General features: G+C 43.8%; 1 protein-coding gene across 1 annotated transcript; it reads left to right on the forward strand.

Moving 5' to 3' along the window:
* Positions 1–3,512: 3,512 nt before the first annotated feature.
* Positions 3,513–19,813, forward strand: frzb (frizzled related protein). Its single transcript, XM_071898476.2, has 8 exons — positions 3,513–3,953; positions 14,491–14,739; positions 16,094–16,129; positions 16,314–16,373; positions 17,549–17,614; positions 17,969–18,173; positions 18,577–18,640; positions 19,408–19,813. The coding sequence occupies exons 1-8, from the start codon at positions 3,746–3,748 to the stop codon at positions 19,465–19,467; spliced, it is 948 nt and encodes a 315-aa protein (XP_071754577.1). The 5' UTR covers positions 3,513–3,745; the 3' UTR covers positions 19,468–19,813.
* Positions 19,814–23,089: the final 3,276 nt, after the last annotated feature.

A 23,089-nucleotide genomic window follows, 5' to 3' on the forward strand; every position in this document is an offset into this window, starting at 1 on the left:
CCCAGAGATTCTAGATTCACATGTAGCTTGATCTGAGTGAGTGTGTGTGTGTGTGTGTGTGTGTGTGTGTGTGTGTGTGTGTGTGTGTGTGTTGGCTGTAGCTCAGCTCTATCATGGGAAGCTCCTCCAACATCTGACAACCATTACTGCTATCTGGAATCACACACACACACACACACACACACACACACACACACACACACACACACACACACACACACACACACACAGCCTGGATTGGCTGCAGTTGCAGTGAGCAGCGTCATCGTCAGCTTTAATGGACCAATAACATCACAGTTAACACAACCAGTCAGTAAGAGTCAGAGGTCACATGGAGAAAACCAATCGGTCCGCCAGTCAGCAAACCAGCCAGTCAGTCAGAGTGAGTCAGTATACCAGAAACCTCATGTCACCCTGAGGAGAAACCTCATGTCACTGAGGAGAAACCTCATATCACCCTGAGGAGAAACCTCATGTCACTGAGGAGAAACCTCATATCACCCTGAGGAGAAACCTCATATCACCCTGAGGAGAAACCTCATGTCACTGAGGAGAAACCTCATATCACCCTGAGGAGAAACCTCATGTCACCCTGAGGAGAAACCTCATGTCACTGAGGAGAAACCTCATATCACCCTGAGGAGAAACCTCATGTCACTGAGGAGAAACCTCATATCAACCTGAGGAGAAACCTCATGTCACTGAAGAGAAACCTCATGTCACCCTGAGGAGAAACCTCATGTCACTGAAGAGAAACCTCATGTCACCCTGAGGAGAAACCTCATGTCACCCTGAGGAGAAACCTCATGTCACCCTGAGGAGAAACCTCATGTCATCCTGAGGAGAAACCTCATGTCACCCTGAGGAGAAACCTCATATCATCCTGAGGAGAAACCTCATGTCATCCTGAGGAGCTCCTCCACAGCTGAGAGTCTGAATGAAGATCGATCAGTAAATCAGTTTTCTGTGTCTCAGCTCTCTCCTCCTCGGTCTGATGCAGCGCTGCAGCTGACCTGCAGTCAGTCTCATGATCCTTCTTCCCCTCCTGCTGCTGAATCAGACTGAGAACCTGAACCCAGAAACCTTTTTCATCAGAGAAGTCGGACAGAAAGGCTGCAGCTGCTGGAGCTACAGAAGAGAAGGTCCTGGTGTGGAGGAGTGGAGGAGAACCTTCAGCCTCAAAGAGGTTCTGGAAAACCATTCACAGACTCAGGAGGGGGAGGCAGGACATCACCAGGCTGTTCTCAGTAGAACTTTGTCAGAAGGTGGAAGGACTCTGACTTGGCTCAAGGTTTTTTCAATTTTTTTTCCTAATAAGGTTTTGTTGCGTACTTCCTTGTATGCTTGGAGGGTCTCAGGCTGGTGGAGCTGGTAGGTTAGGATCTGTAGGACAGATAAAATCTGCTGTTGTGTGTCTTGTGCTTTGTTCTGCTTCCTTGTGTTTGCCTCACATCATTCTGTTCTATGATTGATTGTTGATCAGTTAGGTCTAGTTAGGCTAATTCTATGTAAAATCCAGACAGGCTGTGATGAAGTGCTGTAGAAATAAACTTGGACTTGAACTTGAGGAGCTTCAGACCTCAAAGAGATTCCAGAAAACCATTCGGCAACTTAGGAGGTGAAGGCAACATCAGGCTGTTCTCTAGTGAACAGTTAATAGTTGATAATTCAATACTTATTTGGCGGGTTAAAGCTGCATTAAGTGAAATTTTCTGACCACTAGAGGGTGACAGAAACTCATTTGTAAACACAGGCCCAATCTCAAACCAGCCCCTCCCACTACCACCTCACTACCAAGTGTCACTCCAAATCAAGTTACACTGTGGAGCTGTGGAGGCCTTCGGATGAAGGGGGAGGGTAGAAATGAATCGACAAACTGTGGGACGCCCTCGCCACTCTACCGGAAGAATTGGAAGTAGTCATCACCATGGCAACCGATAGACGGTGCGCTCACGCGGCTGTTTTGCCGTTTCAAATTTTACGAGAGGCAACGATAACAGGCTGACTGTCCTGTAAACACAGAACATCCAAAACCATGAGAATGAAATGTGAAGTAAACTGGACTCTTTTTGTTTGCGTGCATAAAGGCATTTCTGGGTTTGCTACAAGTCAAGCGACCTGAGAGACAAAGTTTTAAACTTCACAACACATTCTGTGATTTAGTTTGAGGCTGTAAAGTCAGCGTGAGGAAAACAAAGCTATGTGTGAACGATCAAAAATACTTGACAAGTAGAGAGATGGAACTTAACATTTGTCTGGTGTTTCCTCCAGTCTCCTGTTGCAGGTGCGCTTCCTGCTAGTGGACGATCGGAGGGTTTTACAGTCCGCTTACACTCCCGTTAATTGGTTTGGGATGGCCCTTAATATGGCGAACGGAGGGGGAGTGGATAGGACGAGGGGTTAGGGGCTGGTTTGGGATTGGGCCACATTTGTAAACAAGCTCACAGCCACTCACCCACTGCACTACGGAGGCCTACCTAGGACAAACATTGCTAAACTAAACTAACAGTACCTACTAACAGTACCTTAACATGTTTACTAGTTTAACAAGTTTACCAGTTTAACAAGTTTACTCCCTCGCTTCAACGTCATTATATGAGAAAATGTTCAGGAATGGGGGTGAGCACCACTTTTAAACAGCGAGGGAGGAGCCAAGCTAGTTTTAAAAAATCAATGTCACTCAGCAAAAGTTATTTTGCTGATCCACAGTTAGTCGTTGGTCCTTTAATAGTTATGTTGCTGGTAAACAGTTAATTGTTGATAATTAATAGTTATTTGGATGGTTTACAATTACTAAGTACTGTCCTCTTTAATTAGAGATCAGATGAACTACTATGGTCCTTTCTGGAAGCTGACAGTCTGACCTTTGACCTCATATTTGTTTAAAAATAGGATGGAGGTAAAACAAAATAAATGTTTTTGTCCAAATACAAATATAATATGGAGCGAAACAACTAAACAACTAGACAGTAAACCAGTTAGTTTGTGTGTCAGTAAAAACCTCTGTCTGGATCTCCACATCTCCTCCAGTTAACCAGCTGCTAATCACACAAACACACACACACACACACACACACACACATGCACACACACTCACACACACACACGTCTGTGGGCTTTAAATGGCTTTACTGGTGTTGACTTTTCATCTAAATGGAATCTATCTTCAAGTATGGAGGGGAGGATTGGAGAGGAGAGGAGGAGAAGAGAAGAGAGAAGAGAGGAGAGGAGGAAAGGAGGAGAGAGAGGAGAGGAGGAAAGGAGAGAGGAGAGAGGAGGAGAGGAGGAAAGGAAAGGAGAGGAAGAGAGGAGAGGAGAGGAGGAAAGGAGGAGAGAGGAGAGGAGAGGAGGAAAGGAGGAGAGAGGAGAGGAGAGAGTTATAGATGATGATGATGATGATGATGAGGAAGAGGAGGAGGGTTAGAGGAAGAGGAGTAGGAGGAGAGTTGGAAAAGAAGTAGGGATAGAGGAGGAGGGATGGAGGAAGAGGAGGAGGTGAAAGGCTGAATAAGAAAGCAGCTCCTCCCGTTCAGTCGCGAGCTGCCTGCAGAGCGGACCGCAGCCTCACGCGCCACCGGAATAATCAGAAGAAACGAATAGGCAGAAAATCAGCATTCAGTCTGATTGTAACCGGTGAATTACTTGGATCTAAGTTTTCAGAACTTCTGCTGCCTTTTTCTCTGAGCGCACTTTAAGTTACTGGAACACCGACGGACTGCTCACCAAACCCGCCGGACCTACCGACATGTTCTCTCCGTTAATCTCCGTGACTCTCCTGGCCGTCTCGTGCGTGTTGTGGCCGCCGTCGGTTGTCCAGGCGGCCTCGTGCGAGCCGGTCCGGATCCCATTATGTCGGTCTATGCCGTGGAACATGACGAAGATGCCAAACCACCTTCACCACAGCACGCAGGACAACGCTGTTTTAGCCATAGAGCAGTTTGAAGGGCTGTTGGGTGAGTCAATTAACTAATTAACTAATTAACCAACGAATTAACTAATTAACTGACTGACTAGGTCCCGTTACTGTTATTGGAGAACATAGAGCAGTTTGATGGGCTGTTGGGGGAGTCAATTAACTAATTCATCAACTAATTGACTGACTTGGTCCTGTTACTGTTATTGCCACACAGGAGAACACTGTTTTAGACGTAGAACATTTGAAGTACTGTTAGGTAAGTCAATTAACTAATAAATTAACAAATTAACTAAGTCCTGTTACTGTTACTACCAGGTCCAAGGCTTATAAAGGTCAAACCTAATCAATAATACATCTGAATATAGACTCACATACCTGAACCTAAACTCACTGCCTCAGACTGGAGCTTTAGTTCATTGTGATTGGACATTGTGTCTTAACCTATGGCTCGGGGCCCCAGATGGGACCTGTTTCTGTCTTTAATGAGCAGAGTACTGTGAAATTAGTACTACTTTCAGAATACTGTATGTTTCAGAGTACTGGTATGTTTCAGAATACTGTATGTTTCAGAGTACTGGTATGTGTCAGAGTACTGTATATTTAAGAATACTGTATGTTTCAGAGTACTGGTATGTGTCAGAGTACTGTATATTTAAGAATACTGTATGTTTCAGAGTACTAGTATGTTTTAGAGTACCAGTATGTTTCAGAATACTGGTATGTTAGTACCAGTATGTTTCAGAGTACGGGTATGTTTCAGAGTACTGACCAGTATGTTTCAGAGTACTGGTATGTTTCAGAGTACCGACCAGTATATTTCAGAGTACTGGTATGTTTCAGAGTACTGACCAGTATGTTTCAGAGTACTGACCAGTATGTTTCAGAGTACTGGTATGTTTTACTGGCAGTCTGTCAAACCTGCATCTAGCCAACCTGAGAGAAGTTCATCAGCAATTCATTTTATTGGAAAGTTTTAGCATCACATAACATCTAAATGGTTTCAGAGGCTTTTCTACCATGCAAAGAATAAATATTATAGGGGAAACACTGGATCATGGTAATTTCTTTTAAACTTTTTGGCATGAAAATGGTCAAATTTAAATATACAGAATATCGGTGCAAGATATTAGCTATTAGCAAAAATATTGGTATCGATATGGGTTGTCAAAAAACAGTTGAACCCTATTCATGAACAGTGTATTAGTATTTTTTAATGAGTTTGGATTCCAGAGAGACTCCAGGCTCAGTTTGGGATCCGACATGACCAAAGTACTGTGAAATTTGTACTACTTTCAGAATACTGTATGTTTCAGAGTACTAGTATGTTTCAGAGTACTGTATGTTTCAGAGTACTGATCAGTATGTTTTAGAGTACTAACCAGTATGTTTCAGAGTACCAACCTGCTGCCAGCCAGCTGTGTCTCCATGATGGAGGAACATTGAATCATCTGCTAGTTAATAAAGTGTAAATCTGTAGCAAGCATCTAGAAACAGAGAGCAGCTGAGTCAGCTTGTTGTGGTGTGGCTGTAGATCCATTCAGTAACGTTCTCAGTAAAAGTGAATAGTGTGATAAGGTGGATTTGGTTACTGTGACACAGTAAACTGTCTTGTCTTTAGCCCTAGTCTCTACTCCAAAACACCCTGAGTTGTAGCTTGAGAAGAGTCAGCTCAGTTAACCTGAACAAACTGTTAGCTAGCTAACTAGCCAGCAAACACACTGATGTTAATGTGAACATGCTAACGCTAGCTGCTACTAGATATGTTAGCTAGTGTGCTAATCAGATGTGTTAACAACAAGACAGTGATGTTAGCTGACCAGATACTATGGTTAGCTAGCTAACAAACTGACATTATCTAAACACTAAATCAATCAGATGGATCAGTGATGAAATGATCAGTTCAGTCAGAAACAGACAGAAATTGACCGTCTGTTCAATTCTGTTGAGACGGACAGAAACATAATCAGCTGTTCACAGAGCTGAAGACCTCCAAGATGGCCGCTAGAGGGGGGTGACATCACCCAAAAGGCGCTATTAGTCCTGTAAGGAATTGACTTAGACTCGACAAATGAACACAGGACAGATAATGCATTAGAATCTGAATCCACAAATATAAGGAGAACTAAAGCAAAGGTTGATACGAGCAAAGCCTGTTCCCCAGGAGAACCATTAACCGTATCATCACTAGTGACCAGTACCAGCACTACAGACTAGGTTGAAGGTTTAAGGAACTGTACCATCACTACAGACTGAGTCGAAGGTTTAAGTGAATTAAGTTTGCACTTTGAGCAGATGTGTCTGTTTTCTTTTCACAGTGATTTTGACGGTGCCTTGTTGTTGGTGTAAACTCACCATTAGAGTTGTCACGGTGGTGCCATTTTGACACCGGGGTTTCCCTCCTCAACACCGGCCATACCGGTTATACCGCCTGTCACCACTAGAGGGTCTAAGCGCTATCAAAGTCAGCATCACTGAAAGTGAAACATAAAATTCCTCTCCAAACTCACGTGTGTTAACGGCATTTGAAGCTCTGAATATGTGCTTTTATTTTACAAAATATAAAATAACGGTATTCCCGGTGTGGGGCTGGTAACACCGGTGTGGACTCGTATGCCACTGGAAACACCGCCCACCGTGACAACCCTAATCACCATTCCCACTATTGTGCTAATGTTCTGTTTATTAATTCTATTGTCTGCATGAATAGACCAATAAAGTACAACTCAAATCAGTGTAGCCTATCATTAAATATTAAATGGCCTGTGTATTAGATTGATAGGTCTTTCAGTAAAAGGCATATTATACTTTCATGAAAATAACGTCTCTGCACGTAAACTGACGTGATTTGATGCGTATTTGGGGTTGAAAAGTGTCTCTGTAGGTGTTGCCCAAGAATCTCAACTCCGCGTTGAGTCTATGTGAAGTCGCACATTCTGATTGGTCGATCATAGGGGCGATCATGACGCCGTCCAACTCTTCAAGCTCCAACTGCTCCAACATCCCATTCCTCTAGCTGCACTGCTATAGTTGCATCCATGTTTGTTTTTACCAGTGCTTGTTGTCACATCTGCTTCCTGTTCCTCTCTTCTTCTATGTTTCGTTTTGGTGTGATATGTTCTTTTTTAAACACTGCCACCCTGTGTTCGGGATTTCAACGCAGATGTATAAAAACTTAAATGTAACTGGCACTGCATTGTTTACATTCACACACACTTTACATTACGTTTGACTATAAAATGCGCTTAAGGTGGCAGAAGGAATAGGAGATCTAAATGGGAGACATGCCTTTCCTAGTTCTTAGCCTGACCAATCAACAGATAAAACCTAAATATTGGATATTTGTATTCTTCATTCAGATTGTCTAAAAACAGAGAGGCTGGGATTTGATCCCTGGAGAGTAAGGCCTGGTTCACACTAGACGCGGAACGGCACCGAAGTGTAGCCCACTTCCTTTTGGCGGCCATGTTAATGTGTCAGACTGTTTACACCGTTTGTGGCTCGAAATCTGCAGTGCCAGTTTCGGCGTCTGGTCTATCTTCTGCGCGTATTTCACAGGAAGACACCATAGAAATACACTGTAGCCTCATATCTCATTATATCACCACAGAAGCACAAATAATCAATTACAATTTACAATTTCTCATTTGGCAGACGCTTTTATCCAAAGCGACGTACACATGAGATTTTAATACAACACAAGCAAGGATCTAGTCAGGAGAGACGAGGAGTCAACGAGAGTAGGAGCCATAAAACTAAGTTCTAGTCTGACAGGACAGAGGTGCCACCAGGCAGTGCATAGAGGCAGATAAAACTTTTTTTTTTTATTTTTTTTTTAGCAGTTACACAGTCCATTAGGTGAGAAGGTGTTCACTAAAGAGCTGGGTCTTTAGCCTTTTCTTAAAGATTGAGAGGGACTCTGCGGATCGAATGGAGTTTGTTAACTCGTTCCACCACCGAGGAACCACAGAAGAAGAGTCTGGATAGAGACTTAGGGCCTTGTTGTGGTGGCAGCACCAGGTGCCGCTCCTTGGCAGAGCATAGTGTGTGGGAGGGAGCGTAGACCTGAATGAGGGACTTCAGGTAGGTGGGAGCCGTTTTGGTTGCTGCTTTGTAGGCGAGCATCAAGGACTTGAACTTGATGCGGGCAGCGAGGGGAGCCAGTGGAGGGATGTTACGCCCGGCCTAGGGGAAAACCGAGCATAGCATAAAGGTGACTCCCCTCTTTCCCAACTCCCAAAGATGACCAGTGCCACAGCAGGTGCAGTCCAAACAAAATTGATTTATTTAATCACTCTTCAATACGGTAGCAAAACGTCGGGGGGAGCACAGCCAAAATAACAAACAAAACGATCTATGAAAAAAAAGGTAACTAACTTGCCTAACTTAAGCAAACAAAAACAAAAGTACAATCAGCTTCCCTGCCTCCCTATCAGAAACAAGAGAAAAGAAAACAAAGAAAAAAAGGCTTCTCACCCCTATGGCTACCGGGACTGCTCTTCCAAAAGTTATTTACATTCTTAATAACAACGTCAATCTACACCACTAGGTCAACACAGTATTCATGTGGCAAAGCACAGCACGGTCCGGTTGGGAGCCAGGAAGGAGAAGGAGTGAGCCGGCATCGGACAGACGCCCTTTTTAAAATAGGCGCCATCAGTCTCCCGTCCAATCACCAGCCGGCACCTGCAACTCAACAAACTGGAGAACACACAAACGGGGTGAACACCACCACCCTCAGGCAGGGAGGGATAAACAACAAAAACACACACTCAAATACAAATTATGACCCAGGGTCATAACAGGGATATGAACAGCAGAGTGACATGTGCTCTTTTGGGCTGGTTGAAGACCATATGTACCGCCGCGTTCTGGATCATCTGCAGAGGTTTGAGCGTACATGCCGGGAGCCCTGCCAGTAAGGAGTTGCAGTAGTCAAGGCGTGATATTACAAGAGCCTGTACTAGGAGTTGTGCTGCATGTTCAGACAGATAGGGTCTGATCTTCCTGATGTTGTACAGGGCAAATCCACATGACCGAGCAACAGAAGCCACATGCTCCTTAAAGGTTAGTTGGTCATCAATCATGACACCCAAGTTTCTGGCAGACTTTGTGGGAATGAGCTGAGCTGATTCGAGCTGGATACTGATCTGGTGTTGTACAGAGGGACCGGCTGGGATGACAAGGAGCTCAGTCTCTGACAGGTTAAGCCGAAGGTGGCGTTCCTTCATCCGTGCCGAGATATCGGCGAGGCGTGCCGATATCCGTGCCGAGACCGTGGGGTCGTCTGGCGGGAACGATAGGAGGAGCTGGGTATCGTCAGCATATGAATGGTATGAGAAGCCATGTGAGTGGATGACTGCACCAAGTGAGGTGGTGTATATTGAAAAGAGAAGGGGTCCAAGCACTGACCCTTGAGGTACCCCTGTGGACAAGCAGTGCAGTGCGATTTAGACACTTCCCCTCTCCAAGACACTCTAAAGGATCTCCCTGAGAGGTCGGACTCAAACCAGCGGAGAGCAGATCCTGAGAAGCCAAGCTCAGCGAGTGTGGAGAGGAGGATTTGGTGGTTCACCGTGTCAAAGGCAGCCGATAGGTCTAGCAACATTAGAACAGAGGACTGACCGGCAGCTCTAGCTGATCGCAGTGTTTCCACTACAGACAAGAGCGCAGTCTCGGTAGAGTGTCTGCGTTTGAAGTCAGACTGGTTAGGATCATACAGGTTGTTCTCAGAAAGGAATTCAGAGACTTGATTAAAGACTGTGTGCTCAAGTGTCTTGGAAAGGAAGGTGAGGAGTGAAACCGGCCTGTAATTTTCAACCTGAGATGGGTTGAGTGTAGGTTTCTTTAGCAGCGGGGTAACCCGGGCTTGCTTAAAAGCAGTAGGGTACACACCCGTTGTAAGTGAGGAGTTGATGATGTGCGTGACTGCAGGGATAAGTGTGGGCGAAATGGCCTGCAGGAGGTTGGAGGGTATGGGGTCCAATGGACAGGTAGTGGGACGAGAGTCAAGCAGAAGCTTGGAGACTTGCTCCTCGGTGAGATGGGAAAATGAGAGGAGTGAGGCCCTGTTAGCTGGGGGGGGAAAGACTGAGCTGGTCAGGCTCAGAGAACTGATTACTGATGGCAGAAAACTTATCAGTAAAGAAGGATGCGAAGAGGTCAGCAGTGAGCAGGGTGGGGGTGGTGGAGGGTTGAGGAGCGAGTTAAAAGCTGAAAATATTTTTAGAGCGTCTTTGGCACTGCTGATTTTGTCATGAAAATAAGTGGTCTTGGCACTTTTTAAATGGGAGGAGAATGCTGACAGGAGAGACTGATAGTCACTGAGGTTAGTGGGAGCTCTGGATTTGCGGCATTTCCTCTCAGCTGCTCTGACCCCGCCCGTTGCTCTCTGATGACATCGGTGAGCCATGGACTGGGGGGGGTGTTATGAGCAGGTTTGGATGAGAGAGGGCAGAGATTGTTTAGAGAGGTGGCTAGCGAGGAGCAGAGTGTGTCTGTAGCCTCATTGACGTGGAGTGAGGAGAATTCATTATGAGGAGGCATGGTAGCCGAGACCTCATTGGAAAGCTGAGCCAGTGTGAGGGACCGGAGGTTTCGTCTGAAGGAGACCATTTGCAGCGGAACGTGAGGATGTTCCGGTAAGGAAACGGTGTATTGAATAAAAAAGTGGTCTGACAGATGTAAAGGGGTGACAGTCAGATTTGCTGTGGAGCAGTTCCGAGTCACAATCAGATTGACTGTATTGCCCGCTTTGTGTGTGGGAGGGGTGGAGACCTGGGGTTTGTCAAGATGGATAGTCATGTCCCCCATGACAATCAGTGGGGTGCCATCTTCAGGAATGGCTGAAAGTAGCATGTCCAGTTCAACTACAAAGTTCCCCAGTAGCCCTGGTGGGCGATATATGACAACCACAAACAGCTTAACAGGAGCGGTAACCATGATTGCATGGTATTCAAAAGACGAGTTATTGCTTGGAGGAGAAGGAGCTTAGTAAATTTCCAGTCTTTGGAAATGAGGGCACCGGTACCACCTCCATGCCCAACAGCACGAGGTATCTGGGAGAATGTAGAGTCAGCTGACAGTGCAGCCGGTGTGGCTGTGTTTTCTGGACGGATCCAGGTTTCGGTCAGGGCTAGTACCTGAATGTCGGATAGCTTTGCAAGTGCTTGGATAAATTCTGTTTTATTTACAGCAGACTGACAATTCCATTAGCCAAGGAGTAGATGAGGCTTTTCTGAGAGAGTAGAGGTTCTCAGGATTGCGCTGTCTTTTATGACTGATGTGATTTTGTCGGTTACCCTGGATGACAGGGATATATTGGTAGCACATGGTGAGTGAGAAGGCAGGCAAAGAGAGTAAATAGAAGATAAGAATAACCTATCAGTGTCCTTGCTCAGTGGAGTCGCACAGGTAGACTCGAAGGTCTTTACACAATTAGGGCTGACATACAAGGGCTGACGCTTCCGCTGACGCTACAGCTCAGCTTAAGTGTTTAAATACCAGGAAATGCCACAGCTGTGCCCAGTCACAGCGCGTTACCACGGCTGAACCCGCCCCTTTCAGATTTCCACAACAAAGCAACAGATAGAGGGCGTGACCCGCGTCAGCTGACCCACCTATCAAAACTCAGAGAGTGAAACTAGGAAGTGCTCAGCCACAGCAAAGCCTGACAACAGCCTAAGTCCAAATCTAACCCAGAAACAAAGATTCAAAACCCTTACTGACCTACTGCTATCGCCTAGATCAGAGCTTGTTCTTCAACCAGTGTCTTCACTGTTGTTGTTGATTAATCCAATAATTGAATTATCACTTGCCTTTTGAAAATTGGGTCTGTTATTGAATTACCACAAAAATAAACAAGGATACATGTTTAGGTTTGTTAATAGGCTACTTAATTTATTTAGGCCTATGTTAGAGTTAGAGAGAGAGAGAGAGAGAGAGAGAGAGAGAGAGAGAGAGAGAGAGAGAGAGACCATAGGCTTTCCTTATTATTGCCTGAGCACAAGTTACTACTCTGGCTGCGAAAACAAAATAACATGAAAAAACAAATAAACGTGACTGCTTTGATACACGAGTCTATGAAGAAAGGGAGAAAGTGAAGAAGATGGAAAATATAAAGTTGATCCCTGATGTGGAAAAGTCCAGTGAGCTGTCAGCAGTGTTTCTACAAGGACAACAGTGAACAGATGAAGCTTTGGTGTCTGTTGGAGCAGAATGTCAGTAGCTACAGCTGTTTCCACGGGGTTTTCTCCTCTTGTAGAGCAGGAGAGCTGCTGGCCGGCGCCCAGAAATGCTTCTGGTGTGAACGGCCCAACTGCGACTCGGCCACTATGCGTCCGGTCTGAACCAAGCGTGCACCACTCAACTATCTCTGGACACCAGAGAGCTACAGTTTTATTTTTAACCTTTCTCCCCACCCTACTTCACATTCATCCAGTTCCACACATTGATGAGATAAGATAAGATAAGATAGCACTTTATTGATCCCCTTGGGGAAAATCAGGTAATTGTCACTGGGAGCTGCCAGTACAACCACAGTCTTCGCCTGTTGGCCAAACAGCAGCTGCTGTGGAGCAGTTGGGGGTTAAGTGCCTTGCTCAAGGGCTCATTGAAAGTAGTTGTTGAGGGAGAACAGATCAATACTCATTCACTTTCCCTGCACTGATTTCTTCAGTCCGTATGTGGATTGGAACCAGCAATTCTGCAGTCACAAGCTTTCTTCTGTGGCCTTTAGATTGCTGCTCCAGTCATCCGTCATGGTCAGAAGTCTGATTCCAGTTCAGCTCCGCTCTGTATTTGTTCTCAGAGTTCAGCTAAACCACATGAGATTTCAGTCTATTCTGGCCTGCTGCCTGTAGCTGCTGCTCATACTGGTTCATATTGGAGATATTCTTTAGTACATACCAGCTGATACTAGTATGTACTCTGCGTATCAAAACTCTGTGTGTTTTTGATAAGTTGGACAGCTAATAATGCACATAACTAAATCTGCACGTTCTGTACATGGTATCTACTTCAGTAAATTGAATATATTTGATAAGGTGAATAGTTTTCTACATTTCTACACTTCTAGACATGGTCTTCTGCTAATGTGACACATCTTGCACATCCTGTATATAAACTGTGACTTCACATAATTGTCTTTTTCATATTCTTCTAATTTCTTATATAATACATATATCTTTTTTTTTTTTATAATTTTCCACTTTTTAATACCGCATATATTTCTTATTATGCATATATTAGATTCACTTTTTCTTAAGTATGTATTACAGCCGTTGTTTTGCATACCCCCATAATGCTAATCTTTTTCATCCGTACATTTCTACTTTACACCATAACACACTGAAATTGTCAGCTGCGTTTTGTTGAAATACCTCCAGTTTGTATACAGGATTAGTATTAATCATTCTATTTTTCTTTGCCTTATCCTATTACTGTTTGCTGCTGCAACGACCCAGTTTCCCCAAAGGGATCAAGGAAGTTTCATCCTCAGGTTGAAGTTTCAACCTCAAATTCCGTCTCATGACAGTTTTCCAGTTTAGAGGTCCAACTTCTAAAAGTGGGAGTAGCTAATCCTGTACTTTGTGCCCTCATGTACAGACCTCACCAGCAAGACATTGGGCCTCATTCACAAAACTTTTCTTAAAAGAAGAAACATGCCTACGAAAAACCAACGTAAGAACGATTCTTAGGCTGCGTTCACACAGCGTTTTTTGTGTGGAAAAAGCTGCCTGGAGCTTTTTGTGAGGAGAAATAAAAAGCGGATTGCGATAACATCATCTGACGTTAGCTGCTAGCCAGCTGGTTAGCTCTTCTATCAGACAATACAGTGTTCAGCAACAAGCAAAGGCTGACAGATATTCCCAATACACGTCCGGTATAATCCCATACTTCCTTTATGATCGCTGTTGCAGGAACGGAAATTCACTTATTACAACTTTGACTTTCGCTATTTTTGTTGGTTGGCTGAGAAAAAAGCAGTTTATGTCACCCGGCGCTTTTGTGAAAAGTTTAACATTTTTCAACTTCTGAAAGCGATCCAAAAGCGCTTTTGGCAAAAAAAAACACCGGGCGCAGCACTTTTTCGGGAGCAGCTGCCTTTTGTGCGCCTTGCAGCCACTTCCCATTGCTTTTAATGAAAAAAAGGCACTGGCAGTTGGGAAAAAAACGGAATGTGTGAACGCAGCCTTAGATAGCCTTAAAGATTCTTAGATCTTCTTTAGTACATACTGGTTGGTACAAGAAAGATTCTTAGATATTCTTTAGTACATACTGGTTGGTACAAGAAAGATTCTTAGATATTCTTTAGTACATACTGGTTGGTACAAGAAAGATTCTTAGATATTCTTTAGTACATGTTGGTTGATACAAGAAAGATTCTTAGATATTCTTTAGTACATGCTGGTTGATACAAGAAAGATTCTTAGATATTCTTTAGTACATGCTGGTTGATACTAGAAAGATTCTTAGATATTCTTTAGTACATGCTGGTTGATACTAGAAAGATTCTTAGATATTCTTTAGTCCACAGTAGTTGACAGCAGTCGGTGGTTTCTCTGCTTGTTGTCCAGGTACTGGCTGCAGTCCAGACTTGCTGTTCTTCCTATGTGCGATGTACGCTCCTATCTGCACCATTGACTTTCAACACGAACCCATTAAACCCTGCAAGGCGGTGTGTGAGAGGGCTAAATGTGGCTGTGAACCAGTGATGAAGCGTTATAACCATAGCTGGCCGGACAGCCTGTCCTGCACCGACCTGCCGCTGTACGACCGCGGAGTCTGCATCTCCCCAGAGGCCATCGTCAAGGCAGAGGGACCAGGTATTCTTCTTCTTTTATTATTATTAGGGGTCCAAGCACGTAGTGCTCAGCTACTCAGGCAACAAAAACCACATCAATTGGCCTCATGGTGGCACTATTACAAGAAACTTTAAGTTTTGGCCTATAACTTCTGAACCGTGCGTTGTAGAAACAAAATTCCATTCCACATCCATCTAAATAGGCCCCGCCCATTTCCGTCAGACTAGATTTTCCGCCATTTCGAATTTTGTCCAAAACTGTTTTTTCGCTACTCCTCCTACAAATTTTGTCCAATCTTTGCCAAATTTGGCACATAGTATATTTGGACGGTCCTGAACAAAAATTATTGAGCAGTTTTTGATATTCCATACCTTTTTGATATAATTGACTTCCAAGTTTGGTCAAATGTTGTGGGCGGGGTCTATCTTACAAAAATTGCCATAACTCAGGAACGCATTGTGCTCGCTTTGGTCGCCCTACAGCAATCTGATGGAAGAGTCTTGTTGCTTTCAGGGTCTTCTCATCAGCTTGTACTTCTGAGTCGTCTTGTATTAAAGTAGTACTTTTAGTACAAAATGGACCCTGAAACAAACGCTAGCTTTTTGGTGAAAATGAATTTTATGATGTATTTATGATATTTGTCTTGACTTGTGTATGTTTTTTATTGCTGCAAACCAATTTCCCTCTCAGGGATAATAAAGTAACTAGTACTATTACTAAATAGCTCACTGTCTTTCCCCCTGTGTTTCCCCCATTTTAAACATGGTTAGCCCCTCCAGAAGGAACCAAATCTCAATAACTAAAGACCTACAGTATATCCAAACTGCCGTTCTTGTCCAAGGCCTTGAGAAAAAGTTGCAGCTACTTTCTTTCATGAATTCCAATAACATTTAAAAAAAATTCAATCAACAGCAATTTCAATTCTGCTCAATCGCTCAGAAAACTGTGTTGGGCTCACTGCTCCCAATCTGAGATGATTCTTCTGAAGCCAGACTTTTAACCAAGACCAGGAGACAAGACCATGTTACCTCCATCCTAGCTTTCATGCACCGGCTTCCTGTTCATTTTAAAGATGATTTTAAGATTTTACTGATCATGAAAGTCTAGCCCCAAGTTACATGTCGGACCTTCTGTCCCCTTATGAACCTGAATGCAGCCTGAGATCCTCAGCAGCTGATCCTGGATCAGACTGGAAACTAAAGCTTTCACAGTCAGAACCACCTACTGTGGTTTTCTAGAAGAGAGAGAGACAGACAGGCAGGCAGGCACACAGACAGACAGACACACAGATACTGACAGACAGAGAGATACAGACAGACAGACAGGCAGACAGACAAACAGATACTGACTGCTATTTCTGGTACTTTCTCTCCAGATCAGTACTACCAGGACCCATCCAGGTGTAACCCAGGTGAGTCTGACCTTTGACATTCAATCTGACCTAGCTTCAGTAGGTTTTCTAGAAGCCTAACTGTTACATTAGCTGGTTGGTTAGTTAGTTGATTATAGTATGTATGGAAACCAGTCTAACCAGTTCAGTAACATGCTAATCTGTTTTAGGTTTTGATCCACTGACAGCTTCTGTTTTCCTCCAGAATCCAGTCCAGACTTTCCCATGGACTCCAACAACCTCCACTGTAAAGGACCCAATGGAGGTAATCTATCTGTCTGTCTGTCTGTGGAACATGGAACTACTAACATAGATTGACCAAAATGGTGCAAAATGGAGGTGCAACTCAAAGCCAAGTGCTCAACTGGCTGCTCTCAGTGTGGCTGGGCGGTAACGTCCATACCGGTATGATTTCTCTTAACGGAATGCATTTTCAGTTATAACAATATTTGTAGGTTATATTATCTACGTGAAATACAAATTATTGCATAAACTGTAACTCAAGTGCAAGCCGGTACATAACCTAGCAAACAATTTTAGGAATTGCTCTGCGCTTGCTGTAGTTTCTGGCCCGAGCGGACATGCGTACCTAGAGAGAGTTGCAGCTACAAAACTATCGTCTGCTGTGGACGGTGAAGTTTTAGCGCCAAAAAGAAATGCAACATCAGTCATCTTGGTTTGGATTCAAAGAGAGTCACATAGACCAGAATGAGGTGATTTGCAAACTCTGCAAGCGGTGCGGGTAGCAGGTGGCAACACCACCAACCTTTTTACACATGTGAAGAACAGCCATGCTAGCGACTACAGCAAGTGCCTTTAAAAGAAGTTTAGCCAGAGCCCAATCGCTTAGTTGTTTGCCCTTATGATCAAAAAAGCAAACGGTGGAACGAAATGACTAACGCCATAACGGAGTTCATCGCCAAAGTCATGCCGCCGCTCTGTACGGTAGAGGAGTTTCAAGAGAAAGATGACAACTGGACGCTAGATACATACTGCCCAGTTGTAAGTACTTTTCTAAGACGGTTCTTACAAAGAAGCATGAAGAGTGCAGGAAAAAACTTAAAGACAGCGCCCCACTTCTGTTCACTACAACTTCAGTTCAATTCAATTCAATTTTATTTATATTCCATTTTTCATTGATGTATCCTGTTAACATTTGCTACTGCAGCGACTCAATTTCTCCACAGGGATCGTTAAAATAAAATCTCGTCATTTTTCCCTAGTTCTTACATAGCGTGTTTTAACATTTGCTTTTCCTAGTTCTTAAATAGCCTGTACAGTGAATCAGTCTATCTATCTATCTATCTATCTATCTATCTATCTATCATCTCCTTTTGAAAATTCTTTATGACCCAAGGATCACCCTCTCGCTGTCTCTGTCTGTCTGTCTGTCTGTCTGTCTGTGTGTGTGTGTGTGTGTGTGTGTGTGTGTGTGTGTAGACCGCTGTAGATGTAAGACAGTCAAAATGAATATGAGGACCTACCTGAAGAACAACTACAACTATGGTGAGTCATCTGGAACATGAATCCATCCATTAACAAGAGACTGTGGATCAACATGTAGTACTACTGACCAGCAGGTACTGCAACATGTAGTACTACTGACCAGCAGGTACTGAGTAAGTCTAGGAGCTTCTCCGTTGTTAAAGCAATATTACACTTAGTTTTAACTTGGGGTTATTCTTCTCTTGACCGCCATGAAAACCAGAATATAAACTACTCACCACATCACGCCACGCCAGACTGTTGGACTAGACTGGTATAGACTGGATTCTGCTATTAGATCAGACTGGACTGGACCAGATTTAAACAAACATACGGTCCAGGTTGTCCATGTATAATGATGATGCCTCTGCTCAGTGATCAGGGCGAGGGTCAGGGAGGTGAGGAGCCGTGGTCTGGAGCTGACGGCGGTGGTGGAGGTGAAGGAGGTGCTGAAGTCTTCTCTAGTCAACATCCCCAAGGAGACGCAGACGCTGTACTACTCCTCCACCTGCCTGTGTCCCCCTGTATCCGCCGGGGAGGAGTACGTCATCATGGGCTACGAGAACGAAGAGAGATCCAGGTAGTAGCAGTAGTAGTAGTAGCAGCAGTAGTAGTAGCAGTAGTAGTAGTAGTAGCAGTAGTAGTAGTAGTAGGCCTAGTAGTAGTAGGCCTAGTAGTAGCAGTAGTAGTAGTAGCAGTAGTAGTAGTAGTAGTAGTAGTAGTAGTAGTAGTAGTAGTAGTAGTAGTAGTAGTAGTAGCAGCAGCAGTAGTAATAGTAGTAGGCCTAGTAGTAGTAGTAGTAGTAGCAGTCGCAGTTGTAGTAGTACTATAGTTGTTTTTCTATCATAACTATATTTGTACAGTATGTTTCTGAACATAAAACACTTTAAAAACTATCAGCTGCAATAGAGGACTGACACTGCTGACTCAACACAACAGTTACAGTAACATTTACATTTTGTGTGTGTGTGTGTGTGTTACAGATTGCTGCTGATTGAAGGTTCTATTGCCCAGAAGTGGAAGGACAGAATGACAAGGAAGGTCAAGGTACGACACACATATATGTACATACTGTACATACATACATACATACACACATACAAAACACACCTGTGTACATACAATACACACACACACACACACCTTAAGTACCTTGAGAAGTCTTAGAGTGTGGATGATGCAAATGAAGAGTCAAAGTACAGTTACTCAAACTTAAACTTCATACTGTATTAGTTCCTTTCATAACAGTTTAACTGAAGATTCTCCAGGAATCTCAAGACAACAAGGCCTTGTTTCCAGGGCCAGATTCAGCCTGCTTTGACTGGGGGAGCAGTCAAAATTTCCTGGGGGGCATCTTATTACAGTCATCATGCTTGCCAATATAATATAATATACTATATTATTATAAAGAGTTAGGCTCACTGCCATAAGTATGTTCTACTTAGATTTGATTTTCTTTCATTTTTCCCCACAGTCATCCACTCCTAATAGGACAGCTTTATTTTATTGTTAATTGTAACATCTTGCATTACATATAGTAACTTCTACCCGCCACCACCACCCCATCTTAGGGCATCTTTATTAATAATTTATATTTTTTGTCAGCATAGATTAGTCATTACAGTTACAAAAACACATTGTGATACGACATTGGCTCTAGTGAAGCCATGTCCGGTCTGGATCTGGGGTTCGGTTGGTCTGTGATGTGACGTGACGTGACGTGACGTGACGTGACGTGACGTGACGTGACGTGACGTCCTACGGAGTGACAGCTGAGGAACATGAGGTCACATGTTCTCTGTCTGTCTGTCTAGAGATGGGATCAGATTCTCCAGAGGAAGAGCAGAGGAACCCAGCGCCAGAGTCGCCACTGAGACCCGACTGTGTGTGTGTGTGTGTGTGTGAGAGAGAGAGAGTGTGTGTGCACGCATAAGGGTTGTTTGTATACCACAGCTTTATCGTAATATAGTACACCAAGTATCATCATAGCAACATTACCAGGCTACAGTAGGCCAAGTATCACCATAGCAACATTACCAGGCTACAGTAGGCCAAGTATCATCATAGCAACATTACCAGGCTACAGTAGGCCAAGTATCACCAAGTATCACCATAGCAACATTACCAGGCTACAGTAGGCCAAGTATCACCAAGTATCACCATAGCAACATTACCAGGCTACAGTAGGCCAAGTATCACCAAGTATCACCATAGCAACATTACCAGGCTACAGTAGGCCAAGTATCACCAAGTATCATCATACCAACATTACCAGGCTACAGTAGGCCAAGTATCACCATACCAACATTACCAGGCTACAGTAGGCCAAGTATCACCATACCAACATTACCAGGCTACAGTAGGCCAAGTATCACCATACCAACATTACCAGGCTACAGTAGGCCAAGTATCACCATACCAACATTACCAGGCTACAGTAGGCCAAGTATCACCATACCAACATTACCAGGCTACAGTAGACCAAGTATCACCATACCAACATTACCAGGCTACAGTAGGCCAAGTATCACCATACCAACATTACCAGGCTACAGTAGGCCAAGTATCACCATACCAACATTACCAGGCTACAGTAGACCAAGTATCACCATACCAACATTACCAGGCTACAGTAGGCCAAGTATCACCATACCAACATTACCAGGCTACAGTAGACCAAGTATCACCATACCAACATTACCAGGCTACAGTAGACCAAGTATCACCATACCAACATTACCAGGCTACAGTAGGCCAAGTATCACCATAGCAACATTACCAGGCTACAGTTGACAAAGTTATCACTTATCAATGTTTGGTATTGTGATATTTGGTAATATTGAAGCTATCTGTGTGTGTGTGTGTGTGTGTGTGTGTGTGTGTGTGTGTGTGTGTGTGTGTGTGTGTGTAGATATTGCACTGTTGCAGGCTGTCCAGCATGTCGTAGCTGAATGTAGTTCATCTCTTCATTGTATCAGAATGTTTAGAAGTCTGGGTTTGCCTTTTATTATCTTTGCACAAACATAATGTTCATTCACTAGTGTTGTGTGTGTGTGTGTGTGTGTGTGTGTATGCCTGAGGCACTCCAAAGACATGAAAGCAGGTGGACTTTCAGAGTTTAGCACTAAGCCCATGCAGAGCCATGTATAGACACTGTTTGGCCAACATAGTTTCCAGTGGCAGCCATGTTGGTTCCAGTGTGCCTCTCCATGGCTGTTGCGATAGTAACAGTGATCTTTAGAATGTTGGCCATGTTACCATGGTGATGTGTTGGAGGACACAAAGATGACACGAAAGCCGTCTGGACTTTAGAACCTGGAGGAACCGAAGCCGTGGAACTTTACCGAAGTCTGCGGAAACGAAAATAGAAAACACGCAAAGCTCGGATCTGATTTTCACATACAAAGTTGAACAAAAAAGAGACACATGAAATCTGATCTTTTCCCGTCACATTTAAACCACATTAATAGCTGGTTTGAAATGTGATTCAAATCTCTGAAAGGCAATGGGTCCGGGTCCGAACCCACGGCTCGCACTGCAGCAGGAACACGGGGAACAGCAACATGGAGGAGCAGCAGACAGGACGGGAGGTCCCGCCTCCTGCGGCGCCGATGTGTCGCACGATGACAAATAGAAAATGCTGTCATAAAAACTAACAACTAACAATAAGCAGTGACCAAACCTCCATGTTATTAACTGGTTGCTAGCATGCATGCCTGCATCGTTACTATGACAACCAACATCATAATGAAAGCAAATGATGATACTGTTTAAACGCACAAATCTGATGTAGTCACTTCTAAATTATGTGGACAGTCAGCTTTAAAGATCAGATTTGAAAAACAAAGTGGATTTCCCTGCTGTTTGAACATCGTCTTACATGCAGAGATAAATGTAGCCTCATTAGAACATACTGGTTCTGTGTTTATTAAAACATTCCAGTACTTCGCTCATTAGAACGTACTAACACTGCTCATTAGAATGTACATGAACACTTCGCATGAGAACATAATCTGTCAGTATTCCTGTACGGCCAAGCTGAGGAGGTTTTGAACTTCGAACTCTTCAAGGTTAAAAAGATGGAGAAAGACAGTTTGAACCGTTAAAACAACAATTTAGACAATTTGGTCAAAATGGAAGACTGAGAGTGTTTGTCTCTGGCACTGCTACGATGGAGTGTGTGTGTGTGTGTGTGTGTGTGTAGGGCTTTTTGAGTGACTGATTGGTGATTGATGGTTTCTGTGATAGATGTGTGATGGTCCAAATGTTTTCATGCTCTCAGGTCATGTGACATTGACCAGCTCTGATCAGCTGACCAGCGCAGACAGACTGTCCATCCTGTTACTCATCAGTCTAATATTCCAGTCCAGTTCTAATATGAATCTATACTCATATAGTGTGCCTCCAGCCTACAGACTGTTTGTTAAACACTGTCAATGACTATTGCCTTGTCCACACTAAGCCGGGTAAATTTGAAAACACATCTTTATTTCTCCGTTTTGGCCTTCCATCCACACTAAGACGCCGTTTTCGACCACCGAAAATGGAGCTTTCTGAAAACGCTCTCCAAAGCGGATAAATCTGAAAACGCCTGCTTCATGTTGTAGTGTGGACGGCGAAAACGGAGCTTTTCAAAAACGCTGACGTGGGATTGTCATGTGACTCCCAGTCTATATTGTCCGTGGCTTTGGCATCTTGTAGTCATTCGTTACTTTCAAAAGCAGCTCAACTTCGTCGTCTGTCCAGACAAAGAAGTCTGGCTCGCTTTTGTCTGTCTTTTGTCGTGATTTGGACTCTTGTTGGCGCTTAAGACTCTGCTACTGCAGCCATGACAACACTTCCGTAAACAGTGGTAACCACGGTGGTAACGACAAACGTCATGGGTCGGAGGCTTGCGCATGCCCAATAGGGTAGATTTCACCGTTTTCCTATATTTTTTGCATATTAGTGTGGACGGGAAACATTTAGGAATCGGCATGGAAACGCTGTGTGGAAAACGCCGTTTTCAAATTTACCCGGCTTCGTGTGGACATGGCCTATGTGTTAATGGCTGTTAACGACTTAATGAATGTCTGTTGACTATGTTAGCAACTGTCTGTTAACGACTGTCTGTTAATGACTGTTAACGACTGTCTGTTAATGACTGTCTGTTAACGACTGTCTGTTAACACCTGTCTGTTAACGGCTGATCTGTCTCATGACCTACAGAGCTGTTAGAGAGTCAAGGAGAAATGCAGGTTGTTCTCTAATAAACTGAATGAAGTCTCAGCCACCATGTTGTCTGTCTCTGTCCACACACACACACACACAGGCTCACACACTCACACAGGCTCACACACACACACACACGCAGGCTCACACATACATACACATGCTTAGGCTCACAAACACGCTCACACACACACAGTTAAAATGGTTTTGTACAGTCTGAACATGCTACTATCATTACTATTACTGTGACTATCACTGTTACAATTTCTAATAATACTACTATAG

This window comes from Centroberyx gerrardi, chromosome 10 (genome assembly GCF_048128805.1).
Source record: "Centroberyx gerrardi isolate f3 chromosome 10, fCenGer3.hap1.cur.20231027, whole genome shotgun sequence".
NCBI classification, from domain to species: Eukaryota; Metazoa; Chordata; class Actinopteri; order Beryciformes; family Berycidae; genus Centroberyx; species Centroberyx gerrardi.